This window comes from Indicator indicator, chromosome 28 (assembly GCF_027791375.1).
Source record: "Indicator indicator isolate 239-I01 chromosome 28, UM_Iind_1.1, whole genome shotgun sequence".
Taxonomy (NCBI): Eukaryota; Metazoa; Chordata; class Aves; order Piciformes; family Indicatoridae; genus Indicator; species Indicator indicator.
The window spans coordinates 463,459-477,763 of NC_072037.1; the positions used below are offsets into that span (position 1 = coordinate 463,459).

Sequence of the window (14,305 nt, forward strand, 5' to 3'; positions counted from 1 at the left end):
TGGATGCCTTCTCCTTGCAGGTGCTGAAGGCCAGGCTGGATGAGGCCTTGAGCAAGCTGGGCTGGTGGGAGGTGTCCCTGCCCATGGCAGGGGGTTGGAACTGGATGGCCTTTAAGGTCCCTTCCAGCCCAACCCATTCTATGGATCTATAAAATCAAGGTGTTACTGGCACCACTGCCTCTCAATGAGCTGGAGCATCACTCAGTCACAAGCAGCAAGATGTTTGAGTTGCTAACATTTGAAGCAGGACAAGTTCTCATTACAGAGACACCACTGCTGGTCCTGTGGCCAGCAGCTTCACCTTCAGGCAGCAGGTGGAAGGGGCAGCTCTGGAGAGGTGTCTCCATTGACTCCAAACAAGCAGGCCAAGCTTCAAGAACTTGTTCCAAGAAAGCTGCTGTGTGCAAATGCTCTGAGCAGCTCTGAGCATGAAGCAGAGGAACAGAAGAAGAACATCTCCCAACCTCCCAGGATGGCAGGAGAATGGCTAAGTGCTGTCAAACCAGGGAAGGTTTCCTCCACAGGATTCACTGTTGGCTTAACTTCAATGTCTGTAAAGACAGATCATGAATCCAGGAAAACTTCAATCCTCTGCTTCTGGATGAAGATCCTCTTTACGTTTAACATGAAGCAAGCCCAGCCTGTTTTCCCTCACAGCAGCTTCTGCTTCTCTTCTGCTTTGGCAGCAGGGCACAGGATGAGCAGGAGACCTCCCTGGCTCAGCCCAACCAGAGCATCACAGGCTCAGGTGGGACTGAAAACATTGCAGCCTGCAGCCCTGAAGCCTCTGCCCAGGTGATTGAACTCCCCAAACTAATCCTGACCCTGAGTATTTGCAGAGACCCTCAAGCCAGGCACATGTCCCAGCCCCCAGCCCATGCAGGGCATGCTGTGACCCTGCAGGTGCTGGGACAGGTCACCAGTGGAGGTCTGCCCCAAATTCATACCCTGCAGCTGGGGCTGGCAGTGCCACTGCTGTCCCAGAAGGCCAAGGGGACAGACAGACCAGCACAGTCATCCTGGCACCTTCCATCAGCCCAGACTTTCCACAAAAGGACAGCAGATTTCCTTTCTCAGACAGCAAAGTGCAGGGGCACAGGAGGAGCCCAGAGGGCTGCTGCTCTGTCCAGCAGCACCACAGCAAGCAGCACATGAGCACATTAAGAGGGAAGCTTGAACCCAGCTTCATCACCCTTGGGGTGATGTGCAGTGCTGTCCTAGGAGGTTATCCAGTACCTAGCACTGGGACTTTGTTCCCAGGCTCCAGAGATCTTCACCTCCTCAGCACAGCACCAAACACCCTCAGGTAAGATCTGTTCTGCTGAGTAATTCCTGCAGCACTATGCTCAGCTGAGCACACCCAGACAGCTGAGGCCTGAGCTGTGTGACCCACACAGACCTGCTCTACACCCTGACCTGAGGGGAGGCATGGGACTTCACAAGGAACCTCACTGCAGGAGATCCAAGATCTCATGTGGGTTTCTCCTGTTACCACCAGAGCTCCTGCTAGCTGGCAGCCTGGGGGCTTTGCCTGTTCAATACCAGCTCCTGATTATCCTCAACACACAGAGGATCCACAGCTTCCCTGGGCAACCTGTGCCACCATCTCAAGAAATTCTTCCTCATCTCCACTCTCAACCTCCCCTCTCCCAGCTCAAAGCCATTCTCCCTCATCCTGGCACTCCCAGCCCTTGTCCAAAGTCCCTCCCCAGCTCTCCTGGAGCCCCTTCAGGTACTGGAAGGCTGCTCTGAGGTCTGCCTGGAGCCTTCTCTTCTCCAGGCTGAACAGCCCCAACTCTCCCAGCCTGTCCCCACAGGGGAGGTTCTCCAGCCCTCTGATTATCTTGGTGGCCCCTTGGACCCTCTCCAACAGCTGCATGACCTTCTTCTGCTGGGGACAGCAGAACTGGCTACAGATGAGGTTCACTTCATCTGCTTGGGATCCCAAATCCCCTTGAGCAGAGCAGCTCTGCCATTCCTCACAGCATTACAAGGATCTGAACAAAAGTGTTTGCTAGTTTCTCTTTCAGACTCCCTTTCTGAGACTTTTTTCTTCTTTTCTGAGCAAAGAATAAAAATCGGTGAGCAGCATAATGTAAAAGAGTGATCATGAGGGTCAGGAATCCTTCCTTGGACACAAAACTGACCAATACCCTTTACAGGCACAGAAAAGAAATTGTGTCATTGCTGAGCAAGAAGCAGCAACTCGACTTCCTCTCCCTTCAAATTCCTCCAGTACAACATTTCGAAGGTGTGACAGGGTGGCAGGATCCACATCTAAATCTGATAGCAAGCAGTGGAAGAATTCTTCCCTGTGTGACAGCCACGTCACAAACAGCTGTAAATATTTGCTGCCAACCACCCCAGAATGTTTACTGAAGGCAGCACCAGAGGCTGAGCACAGGAAAAATCAAACTTTATTTTTCCTCTAGAGATTAACTCAGTCAGCAGGGTGGTAACCAGACCTGAGCCAGCACCTCAGAGTGCCCTCAGCACCCATCTCAGCAGCACCACAGAATCACAGCATGGCAGGGGCTGGAAGGGACCTCCAGACATCACCCAGTCCAAGCCTCCTTGCCAGAGCAGAGTCACTCAGGGCAGGTCACACAGGAACACATCCAGGTGGGTTCTGAATGTCTCCAGAGGAGACTCCACAGCCTCTCTGGGCAGCCTGCTCCAGGGCTCAGCACCCTCACAGGGACAAAGCTTTCCCTTCTGTTCCCACAGCACCTCCTCTGCTCCAGCTTGCCCCCATTGCCCCTTGTGCTGTCCTTGGACATCCCTGAGCAGAGCCTGACTCCAGCCCTGCACATCTTTATCCCCAGCAATGAGGGCAGCCCTCAGGCTCCTCTGTTCCAAGCCCCAAGCCCCAGAGCTCCCTCAGCCTGTGCTCACAGGGAGATGTTCCACTGCCTGCAGCAGATTTGTGGCTCTGTGCTGGACTCTCAAGGAGTTCCCTGAGGTCCTTCTTGAGCTGAGGGGCCCAGAACTGGACACGAGATTCCAGATGTGGCCTCACCAGGGCAGAGTAGAGGGGGAGGAGAACCTCTCTGATCTATTCACCACTCCCCTTCCATCCACCCCAGGATGCCCTTGGCCTTCTTGGCCACTAGAGCACATTGCTGGCCCATGGGCATCCTTCTGTCCTTCAGGACCCCCAGGTCCTTTTCCCCTGTGCTGCTCTCCAACCTCTACTGGTCCATGAGGTTGTTCTTTCCCAGATGCCAGATCCTCCCTTTGGCCTTGTTGGATTTCATTCATTTTCTCCTCTCCCAGCTCTCCAGCCTGTCCAGGCCTGGCTGGATGGCAGCACAGGCCCAGGGAGTCTCAGCAACCTCACAATGCTTTTGAAGAAGGATATAGAGAGACCAGGCATCAGTACAGACCAGGGGCTGACCTGCTGGAGAGTAGCTCCACAGAGCAGGACCTTGGAGTCCTGGGTGATAACAAGTTCTCCATGAGCCAGCAATGTGTCCTTGTGGCCAAGAAGGCCAGTGGCACCCTGGAGTGCATTCAGGAGAGTGTGGCCAGCAGGTCAAGGGAGATTCTTCTCTGCTCTGCCCTGATGCAAAGCACCTGGAGTATTGTGTCCAGTTCTGGACTTCCCCATGCAAGAGGGAGAGGGAACTACTGGAGAGAGTCCAACGGAGGCTACAAGGATGGTTAAGGGACTGGAACACCTTTCTTAGGAGGAAAGGCTGAGGGCCCTGGAGCTGTTTAGTCTGGAGAGGAAAAGGCTGGGAGGGCATCTGTGGACACACAACAGCAGTATCTGCTCACTCTCCCAGCACTGAAGCCCTGTTCCAAGGCTGACTGCTGGTGACCATGCCCCAGGGCTCTGTGATCACCATCACAAGACTTGGGCACATGGCATTATGCAGCAACACAAACTGCCTGGAGCTGTTTCCAGCTGTTGAGGAGACAGAGAGCACCCAAGGCACCCAAAGGTCAGAGTGGTGCAGATGGACAATGGCAGACAAAGGCCAACTCACTGCTGACCTTCTTTTGAAAGAAAAATCAGAGTGAGTTCATAGATTCAGGAGAATGGTTTGAGTTGGAAGCTCATCCATCACCCCCTGCCATGGACAGGGACACCTCCTACCAACCCAGGCTGCTCAAGGCCTCATCATACTCAATCAGCAGCTCACCCCACAAGGCTGGGGCATTTTTGGTCAGGACTCAGTGCACTGCTGAAGATCTTTATGCAATTGCAGTGCCTGCAGTGTCTTCTCCAGTGTGATCCAGGGCTCTTAAAACTCCTTTAGACTGGCAGAGCAGAAAAAGAAAAATCAAACTTCATAACCCATCTCTCAGACCTTCAAAGAAGCTTCTAAGATATTGCTGTGCTTCAGTAAGTCATAGAATGGTCTGGGTTGGAAGGGACATCCTCCACCAGGATGAGGTTGCCCAGAGCCCTGTCCAGCCTCACCCTGAATATCCCCAGGGATGGAGCCTCAACCACCCCCACTGGCAACCTCTTGTTCCAGCAGCGTTCCAGCAGCCTCCTGGTGCAGAACTTGTTCCTCACATCCAATCTCAATCTGCTCTGCTCTCATTTCAAACCATTGTCCCTGGTCCTGTCCCTGCAGGCCTTTGGGAGCAGTCCCTCTGCAGCCTTTCTACAGCCCCTTCAGGTACCGGCATGTTGCTATTAGGTCTTCCAGAGCCTTCCCTTCTCCAGGCTGAACACCCCCAGCTCCCTCAGCCTGTCCTCGTAGCAGTGGTGCTGCAGTCCTCTGGTCATCTCCATGGCCTCCTCTGGCTATCAGCACCAGTTAGATGTTGTTTCAAAAGCTGCTTTGCACCATGCTGCTGCCTCCTACACAGCACAGGAACACCAGAAGCAGGCCCAGCCTCAGAGAGAGATCTCCACACTCCTCCTGTTTTCATTAAGTCAAATGTATCACAAACATTTTGACTCCTGAATTGCAGCTCCCAAAGGCTTGAACTTTAGCACTTACAGTTTGAGTTAACTTTTGAGAAGCATGACTGAGAAACTGTGAATAATAAATGGAAATAACAGGAGTGATGAGAGAGGATTTTATCTCCCAAGCAGGCACAGGAGAGAGAAGCAAACAAGGCTGCATCAGAATTTCTCCCCCAAAGGCCCTGTCTTATGACTGTCACTCCCTCCTCCCCTCTTCCATCTTACTTTTGTAATTCCAGTGGATGCTGGTAACTTGGATCTCCTGAGTGGGAATATACTCCTCAATGAATTTCTTGCCCTGCAGTCGGTGCCAGAGGGTGGTTTTCCCAGTGTTCCTGTCCCCTCGGATGACAATTTTCACTGAGGGAAAGAGCAAGCAGACAAACAGAGCTGATTAAAACCAAACCAAGAGTGCTGTGAAGAGCACCTCAGCTTCTGGCAAGCATTACTCATCTGTAATTAGCTCTCCCACATCACACAGCCACGATGAGCTTTGTCAGAGAACATCAGCCCCAGTCATTACAATCAGCCTTTATTCAGCTCCATACACTTAGCTCAGCAGAGAGAGCCAACAGCAGGATCTGCACAGCTCCAGCCAGCTAAGCTCTGCTCCTTCCAGCCTCCTGCCCCCTCTGCCTCTGCATAGCCCCTGCTGCCCCTCTGCTACATCCTATTCCCTTGCCAGTCTTCCATGCCAGGCTCCTCCTTCAATGACCTCCTTGATCATTTCAATTTCTCCTTAAACCCTTCTCATTCCTTGAGAAAACAGAACCAGAGAATCATTTAGACTGGAAAAGAGCTTTAAGATTGAGCCCAATGGCTAATCCAGCACTGCCAGGGCACCACTGAACCACATCCCTCAGCACCACATCTCCAAGGTTCTTAAACCCCTCCAGGGATGGGGACTCCACCACTGCTCTGGGCAGCCTGTTCCAGGCCTTGACAACCCTTAAAGGGAAGAAATTGTTCCTCACATCCAACCTAAACCTCCCCTGGAACAACTTGAGGCTGCTTCCTCTTTTCCTGTTGCTTGTTTGTTGGGAGAAGAGCCAAACCCACACCTGACTCCAGCTTCCTTTCAGGGAGTTGTAGAGAGCCAGAAGGTCTCCCCTCAGCCTCCTACTCACTTCCCAGCCCCTGCTGCCCACTGGGAGCTGAAGGCCCAGCTCTTGACTCAGCCTGTGAGGCACATGCTGTGCTCAGTGGTGCTGCTCCCTGCATCCCACAGAGTGTGGCTCTGAACCCCAGCACCTGCAGAACTGTTCTGGGAAGGCGTTGGGAGAGCTGAGAGGCAGCTCCTGGGGGACATCACTGCAGAGTTAAGTTATTATCACCCTCAGCTATCTTGCCCTGGGCCAGCAGCCTCTGTCTCCAGGGGCAGCAGAACTGCTCTTCAGCTGCTGCAGCTCCCAGCCCTGCTGCTCTCAGGTGGGGAGGCCACCCTTGGCTGGGGCAAGGGACAAGGTAGCTTAGTCACAGGGGTCTGTCTCAAACTGCCCTCAGTACATTCACCCAAGTGCTTCTGCTGATGGTCACCCTCTGACTCAGATGACCCCCCAAAGACAAGCTACTGAACCAAACAGGGGTGGCCCTCTGGGGACAGAAAGTCCTGTAAAGAACTGTGAAACAAGCCCAGCAGCAATGGACTGTGGGTCTCCTCCAGCTGCAGCCCTGAAGCCAGCCCTTAGCTGGCTTCGGGTATGGGTGCAATGATGGACAAAGGCTGCCTCAGGAACTGCAGCCTGGGCTGAAGGCTCAACAGCTCCACTCACAGCTACCTGCTGAGGCCACTCAGCTGATCCACCACCACGTGCTGAGCTTGTAGCCACAGCAAGGTCAGGCAGTCCCTGGAGACACTCACCTGAACCTTCCCAAGGAAGTGTCCAGAGTGCCATCAACTGCACACACCCCAGCAAAGTCACTTCTGGAGCAATCCAGAAGGTCACAGAGTGCAGTGGGTGAGAAGGGAGCCTCAAAGGTCATCTTATCCAAACCCCCTGCAGGCAGCAGGGACACCTCCAGCTAAAGCAGGCTGCCCAGGGATGTATCAAGTTGGATCTTGAACGTCTCCAGGGACAAGGCCTCAACCACCTCCCTGGGCAACCTGTTCCAGTCTCTCCCCATCCTCACTGTGCAGAACTTCCTCCTGATGTCCAACCTAACCCTGCCCTGCTCCACTTCCAAACCATTGCTCCCCAACCTGTCACTCCAAGCCCTTCTGAACAGTCCCTCCCCAGCTCTCCTGTAGGTCCCCTTCAGATATTGAAATGCAGCTCTAAGGTCTCCCTGGAGCCTTCTGCAGGCTGAACAGCTCCAACTCTCTCAGCCTGTCCCCACAGCAGAGGTTCTCCAGCCCTCTGATCATCTTTATGGCCTCCTCTGGACCCTCTCCATCAGCTCCATGTCCTTCTTGTGCTGAGGGCTCCAGAGCTGGACACAGCCCTGCAGGTGAGGTCTCCCCAGAGCAGAGGGGCAGGATCCTCTCTCTCCAGCTCTGCCCACACTGCTTTGGATGCAGCCCAGGCTGCCCTTGGCCTTCTGTGCTGCCAGTGCCCATTGCTGGCTCCTGTCCAGCTTCTCCCCCCCAGCACCCCCAAGTCCTTCTCTGCAGGGCTGCTCTCAGTCTCATCACTCCCAGCCTGGATTGGTATCAAGGATTGCCCCAACCTAGGTGCACATATCTGATTCAGAGTTTCCCCTGGTGTTATCTTGTTCTTTATTAAAACAGCATCTGGGGTTCTCCAAACTTTCTGTTCTTCAAGCAGCAACCAGGAGGCTGCTGGAAAACAGCAGCTGCCTGGCAGGAATGGCTGTGCTTGCATTCAGAACAGGAGCTGCTATCCCCCAGAAAAAAAGCCCACCCAGAGACATCTGATGTGGGGGGATCAGCTGTGGGCTGTGCATCAGCATTTGGGCAAGGGAATGCCAGGCTGCCTTCTGTTGTAACTCAGGAAGCAGTGCAGGCAGGGCAGAGAAACCTTTCTGAGCTAAACTTCCATGAACACCACACAGGCTGTGCAGTTCTGTCTGGGGGAAATTGGTGCTGTGCTTGCAGAGTGCCTTTGCTGTTTGTTCTTGCACACAGTTACTTGCTAAAGATAATAAAGGCAAAAATAAAACATCTTTATAGGCTGACTTCACTTCCAGACCCCACCCAGAGCATCTCTGCAGAGACAATAAACCATTCCCTGCACTGCCTCTCCCCCTGTGTGTGATGCTGTTTCCTGCTTGCGGATGGTGAAGCATCAGTGGAGACTGCTCTGATTTTCCTGAATTAATTCACAGATCACAGAGTGGTTGGGGTGGAAGGGACCTTCAGTTCCAACCCCCTGCCATGGGCAGGGACACCTCCCACCAGCACAGCTTGCTCAAGGCCTCATCCAGCCTGGCCTTCAACACCTCCAGGCAGGGGACAGCCACAGCCTCCCTGGGCAACCTGTGCCAGTGTCTCCCCAGCCTCACTCTCAAGATTTTCTTCCTCATCTCCACTCTCAATCTCCCCTCTCCCAGCTCAAAGCCATTGTCCCTCATCCTGGCACTCCCAGCCCTTGTCCAAAGTCCCTCCCCAGCTCTCCTGCAGCCCCTTCAGGTACTGCAAGGCTGCTCTGAGGTCTGCCTGGAGCCTTCTCTTCTGCAGGCTGAACAGCCCCAGCTCTCCCAGCCTGTCCCCACAGGGGAGGTTCTGCAGCCCTCTGATCATCTTGGTGGCCTCCTCTGGACCCTCTCCAGCAGCTCCAGGTCCTTCTTGTGCTGGGGGTCCCAGAATTGGAGGCAGTGCTGCAGGTGGGGTCTGAGCACAGCAGAGCAGAATCCCCTCCCTGTACTGCTGCAATCCATGGCAAAGGCAGGAAGAGATTCAAGCTGTCCTCTTTGAAACCCAGACCTTTCTAAATGCTCTCACTGCCTACCTTACAGAGGACTTCAACATCCACATTCCCCCATGATGTGCAGCATGAGAAACCAAATCACTGGGTTTGAAGGGGCAAGCAGACCCTCCCTCAGCCCCAGGCTGCTCTCAAGGTGCACCTTCAGGACCAGACCCAGAGACTGGACTGTGAGGTCTCCCTAGAAGGGGCAATCTTACCTCCCTTGGCACTCGCCTAGTGCCAAGAGCATTATTTATACAGCTCCACATTGAGCTAGACCAGGAACTGAACTGGCTGAAAACTAACCCCAAATGTATTCCTTTTCAGTTTTCTCCTGCAGCTCAGGTGCTCAGCTGCATGTGCAACAGGAGCAGCCCACGGGGGGCATGGCTGCAGTGGCAAGGAGATCACCCCCACCCCTGGAAGCTCCCTTTGGATCACACAGGCTGCTCAGTTTGCACAGGTCCAAAGGCTCTTTTCATCTTCAGCAGTCTGTGTCAGGATCTCTTTCCTCCTACACAGGGCATCAGTTTTCACTGACTTTTCTCTTGAGGAAAGAAAAGGTCTTTAAAAACCAGATCAGGAAGCGGGCAGGGGATGTGAATCGTTTTTAGCCAACTAAAACCTGTGTCTGGGACCTTGGCTGGGGCAGCTCTGCTCAGCAGCAGGAGTCTGCAAGGCAGAAGGAGCTGAGTCAGCTCCAGGGCACAGCCAAGCCAGTCTCTCCCAGCCCCAGGCTGTGCCTGATGGGGACAGAGGAGCAGTAATGCTGGGTAAGGTCAGAACTGTTACCTAAAGCACAGCAACAATCACTGCCTTGTTTTAACTTCAGCCAGTAACTACTGCAAACAGCCACAGGTTTGGAACAAAGACATGAGAATGATTTGGGGGAAGAAGTGGAGGGATGGGGAACAGATCAAGATGTGAGGAAAACGCTGAACAAATCTCTTTGTTCATACTGCTGCAGGAAAAATCCAGAAGGATTTCCACTCTTCAAATGGGGAAATGGAAGCAGAGCAGTGAAGATACAGAGAGCAGGGCTCAGCAGCTCAGAACCAGGAATCAGGAATTCCCAACTCTGCCCAGGGCACTGCAGCCAGCTGAGAATCTCTGACCCTGCAGCAAAGATCCCCAAAGTCCTCTGCTGATAACCCCACAGGGAGGGTCATAACCTTGCCCCCCCTTGAGGGTCTGGGGACTGTGACCCTCAGGCTGCAGTTCAAAGGTTTGAAGCTCGTCCTGCTGCCACCAGCAGCACAACTGCTCTGCAGACACCAGGCCAGGCAGCAGTCACAGCAGGTCTGCCACACACTGCCCAACCCCTGTGCCAGCCCCAGGAGAGTGACTCACAGAATGGTTTGGGTTGGAAGGGACCTCCAAAGCTCATCCAGTCCAACCCCCTGCACTCAGCAGGGACATCCTCCACTAGATCAGGTTGCCCAGAGCCCTGTCCAGCCTCACCTTGAATATCTCCAGGGATGGAGCCTCAACCACCTCCCTGGGCAACCTCTTGCAGTGTTCCAGCAGCCTTCTGGTGCAGAACTTGTTCCTCACATCCAATCTCAGTCTGCTCTGCTCTCATTTCAAACCATTGCTCCTGGTCCTGTCCCTGCAGGCCTTTGGGAACAGTCCCTCTGCAGCCTGCTTGGAGCCCCTTCAGGTACTGGAAGGCTGCTCTAAGGTCTCCCTGAAACCTTCTCTTCTCCAGGCTGAGCAGCCCCAACTCTCCCAGCCTGTCCTCATAGGAGGTTCTCCAGCCCTCTGATCATCTTTGTAGCCTCCTCTGGACCCTCTCCAGCAGGTCCATGTCCTTTCTGTGCTGAGGACTCCAGACTTGGAGACAGCACTGCAGGTGAGGTCTCTCCAGAGCAGAGGGGCAGAATCCCCTCTGTCCATCTGCTGTTCACACTGTTTTTGCTGTAGGCCAGCAGGTGGGAAGCAGCAGGAAGAGGGAAAGCCTTTGTTTTGGGAGTGGTGCTGAATGAAAATACTCCAGTCAGAGCTGGAGAACTCCTCCAAACCAGCACGGAAGCATTGAAGACCATCATGGCTACCAAAAGGAAACAAGGCATTAATTACATTTTGTCTTTTAAAGCACATTTGAGGCAGAAAAGTAACAAGAAGAGGGACTGGGGCAGATGCTTTGAGCTACTGAGCCTGCAGCTCACCAGAAGCCTGTGCTCCAGGAACACTGCAGTGAGGCTTGGGTGGTCCATACTGGATGCAGCATGAAGAATGAAGCCCAGAGCAGAAGGTGGATCATGTTCTGAGGAACAGGACAGGTGGAGCTGAGCATGCAGCACTTCCATGCCTTTTTTTTTTTCCTGTCACTGATCATTCAGACTAGACAGAAGAAAGACATTTTTTATGCTGAGGGCAGTGATACACTGTCCCAGGTTGCCTGGAGAGGTGGGAGCTGCCCCATCCCTGGAACCATCCCAGGTCAGGTTGTCTGGGGCTCTGAACAACCTGCTCTGGTTGGGGATGTCCCTGATGACCACAGGGGGGATGAGCATTAAAGGTCTTCTTCAACCCAAAGCAGCCTGAGATTCTGTGAGCATCAATGGCTAACTGCCAGGGAACCCTGCTGCCAGTGCAACCCACCCAGGACTCTTCATCTCACTCTTGCTGGGCCACCAGCGCTCTACAGAAACCTGACATCTGAGTAGCCTGCTGCTGGCAATTCCTCTGCTGTTTGTTTGAACAGGCACTGCTGCCAAGGCAAGGAGATCCACCTGGCTTGGCCTCCACCTGCCTGTGCTCCCCTCCCAGGGCCAGCACAGCTCTCTGGCTGGTGATCAACAGAGCTGCTCCAGCTTCTGCTAGAGGTGCTCCTATCCAGAGCCACCAAGACACACCAGTGTCACCCCAAACTGCTTACAAGAAGTACTTGACAGCCACACAGGCTGGCACAGCACAGCCTGTTCTGAGCCCTGTGGCAAGGCACCAAGAGCCAGGGGGCAAGGCCCTGGCTATTCACTGCCCACCTCAGCAGCAAGCAACCCAAGGCATTCCCAGATCACTGAATGTATTTCTGGGAAGGAATCAGGCTCCAGTTCATGATCAGCAAAAGCTGTCATCACAGCACCCTTTGGTTTAGCACCTCCAGGGGAACAGAGGTGCTTTGAAGATGTGACAAGAGTGGCTACAAAGCACATTTGCCTTCCTCTGTTGCCCATTGGGTGCCTGATAAGGGAGGAGCAGTGGTGATGCAGCTCTGCCCTTCTTGAGCGGTGGCCCTGGCAATGGCTTTCCTTCACAGCCCACCTTCAGCCCTCTCAGCATGCTGGAACTACCCTGTCTGCCCAGTACCAGGGCTGCAGGGGGTACTTCAAAGCCCTCCTGCAAGCCTGCCTGTATCTCCTATGAATATTATATAACAGCAGTGCTGGGAAGAGTTACTATGGAGATTGGAAAGCTTCCCTTAAGGGAAGGACAGAGAGCTGCAGCTTCATTCTAGATATGAAAGCAGTAACTAGAACACAAACCCTGATAAGGCAGAGCACAAACCAAAAAGCCCTCCTGAGGCTTTCAACAGCCAGACAAAAAGCAGCCAAGCTACAGCTGGCAGCTCAGATGCTTCCTTTCTGTCCTGGCTGCACCGATGGTATCAGGTCCACAGCCACGCAGGTTGCCTGACAATGCAGTCAGTCAACACACAACAAAGAGCTGTCCCTGCTGGCTGCAGTGCCAGCAGGATGCAGCTGATCCCCACTGCCCACCACCTGAAAAGCCAACTCCTGTCTCTTACATAACTCACAAGCTGGTGTTGGCTACCTGATCACAACCTGTCCCAGTGGAGCACATGGCCGTGTTCTGCTCTGCAGGAAGCCTCTGTACACATCACTGCTCTGTAATCAGCAGCTACCCAAGACCCTGTTGAGGGATGCAAGGCACAACAGCTTCCTCCTCACCCCTGGTCTTTCACTGCAAACCAGGTGCCTTGACAGTGTCACCATGCTCCTGCTCACAGCCAAGCCTGCTTGCTGAGGCAGGAGTACTCCACACTAAGCAGGATTGGCATATCTAACAGATGTGCCAGGGATAAAGGCACCACATGCTCTGCCTGGTAAAGCAGAGCTTCCAAACACCTCAGCCCAAAAACAGTCAGTGGTGGTAACACTAAGCCCCAACAGCCCCAAGGTGCTCAGGGCTCCCTTCATGCTCAGTGCCAGGTTAAGGTCCAAGGTGATCTCTGCTGCTCCTCCGCCTGTGACTCTACAGACCTCACTCAGTGCCATCTTTACCAGCCAGCCTCCTTCCCACCTGCCAATATCTCAGCCTTCTGCAGTCTGCCTTCACTGCCTGCCCAGATCCACACAGAGGAGCTGGTACTCACTGGGACAATCTCTATTTTCAGCAAGGATGACAAAACTGCTGTCCCCATATCACAAGGTGGGACTTTGGGACCTCCTCTACACACCTGCACTGCCCTCATGAAACTCGAGATTAGAAATAACGTTCGCTAAGCCCCAACAGGGTAAAAATGGAACCCTGAAACCCAACAGGGCAGAAATTGCAACCCTGGGTGTCAACATGGAAAGGAAAAGAATTCTAGAAACACTCCCTGAGAAAAGAGCCAACGTTTCTGCTGCAAAAAGGAGAGGGACAATGAAATGAGGCAGCAAGGGCCGGCAGGAGCCTGCAAGCACCCACCTTTGGTTAGCACCTGGCAGGGCAGAGCTTTCCAACAGACCCTCATCAGAGAGCTTAGTTACAGCCACCGTGACCCTGGGCTGCGGGAAGGTCACCACACACTCAGCACTCTCTGGACGCTTTAACAGACAAAAATTGCTTCACAAGGAGCTCTCTCGCGTGTGGAAGGCAGGCAGTGGCTCCGGCCCGCGGCTGGCTGGGGACACCGCTGCCACCGCAGCTGCCACCACAGATTCCAAAGCGCCACACAGACAGATCAAAGTTGCCATCCCCTCCACCCCTCCTGCTCCAGCGTTTCATTGCAAACTTGGCTTCGGGCGATCCCTGCCCAAAGCCCCACCACGCACAGCACAAACACACGCGGTCCGCACCACGCCGGGGTTTCCGGGCAGGCTCCGGGGCAGCGGCTGGGCCCGCCCGGCGTGGCCGTGCCCCCCAGCGCCCCGAGGCCTGGCTCACACTCACTGTTGTACTGGACTCCCTTGGCAAACCTCCTCTGCAGAGCCTGGTTCATGGACTGCAGCCCCGCAGGGATGTTCTTGTCTCTGACCGGAGTCTGGTCCGAGCCCACTAGCTTCTTCAGGGCTGAGAACATCTTTCTGGTCCCACACCTGCTCCACCACCTCCGGGAAAAGTGCCGCGGCTCCGGGGTTCAGCTGCAGGGCGGCCCCGCGGGGAGCATAGGGGAGTTCACGGCTCGGAGGGACGCGGGTGAATCAGGGCCGGGACAGGGCTAGGCGGGCCATGAGGGGCCTCCTGGGCTGGACAGGACGGAGGTGCGAAGGCTCGTCTCGCTCTGACCTGCCGCGGCGGGGAGGAGGCTCACTCGGGGCCCCGCCGTGTGCCGGGGAGATGG

The 14,305-nt window shown here is 54.4% G+C and overlaps 1 protein-coding gene across 1 annotated transcript in view; it reads right to left on the bottom strand.

The window, feature by feature from the left end:
* Positions 1 to 14,044, bottom strand: part of RABL6 (RAB, member RAS oncogene family like 6) — a 66,101-nt gene extending 52,057 nt beyond the window's left edge. The window contains exons 1-2 of the mRNA XM_054393211.1: positions 13,915 to 14,044; positions 5,153 to 5,287 (exon numbers count right to left, since the gene is read on the bottom strand). Coding sequence (XP_054249186.1) covers positions 5,153 to 5,287; positions 13,915 to 14,044 — 265 coding nt within the window. The remainder of the gene's footprint in view (positions 1 to 5,152; positions 5,288 to 13,914) is intronic.
* Positions 14,045 to 14,305: the final 261 nt, after the last annotated feature.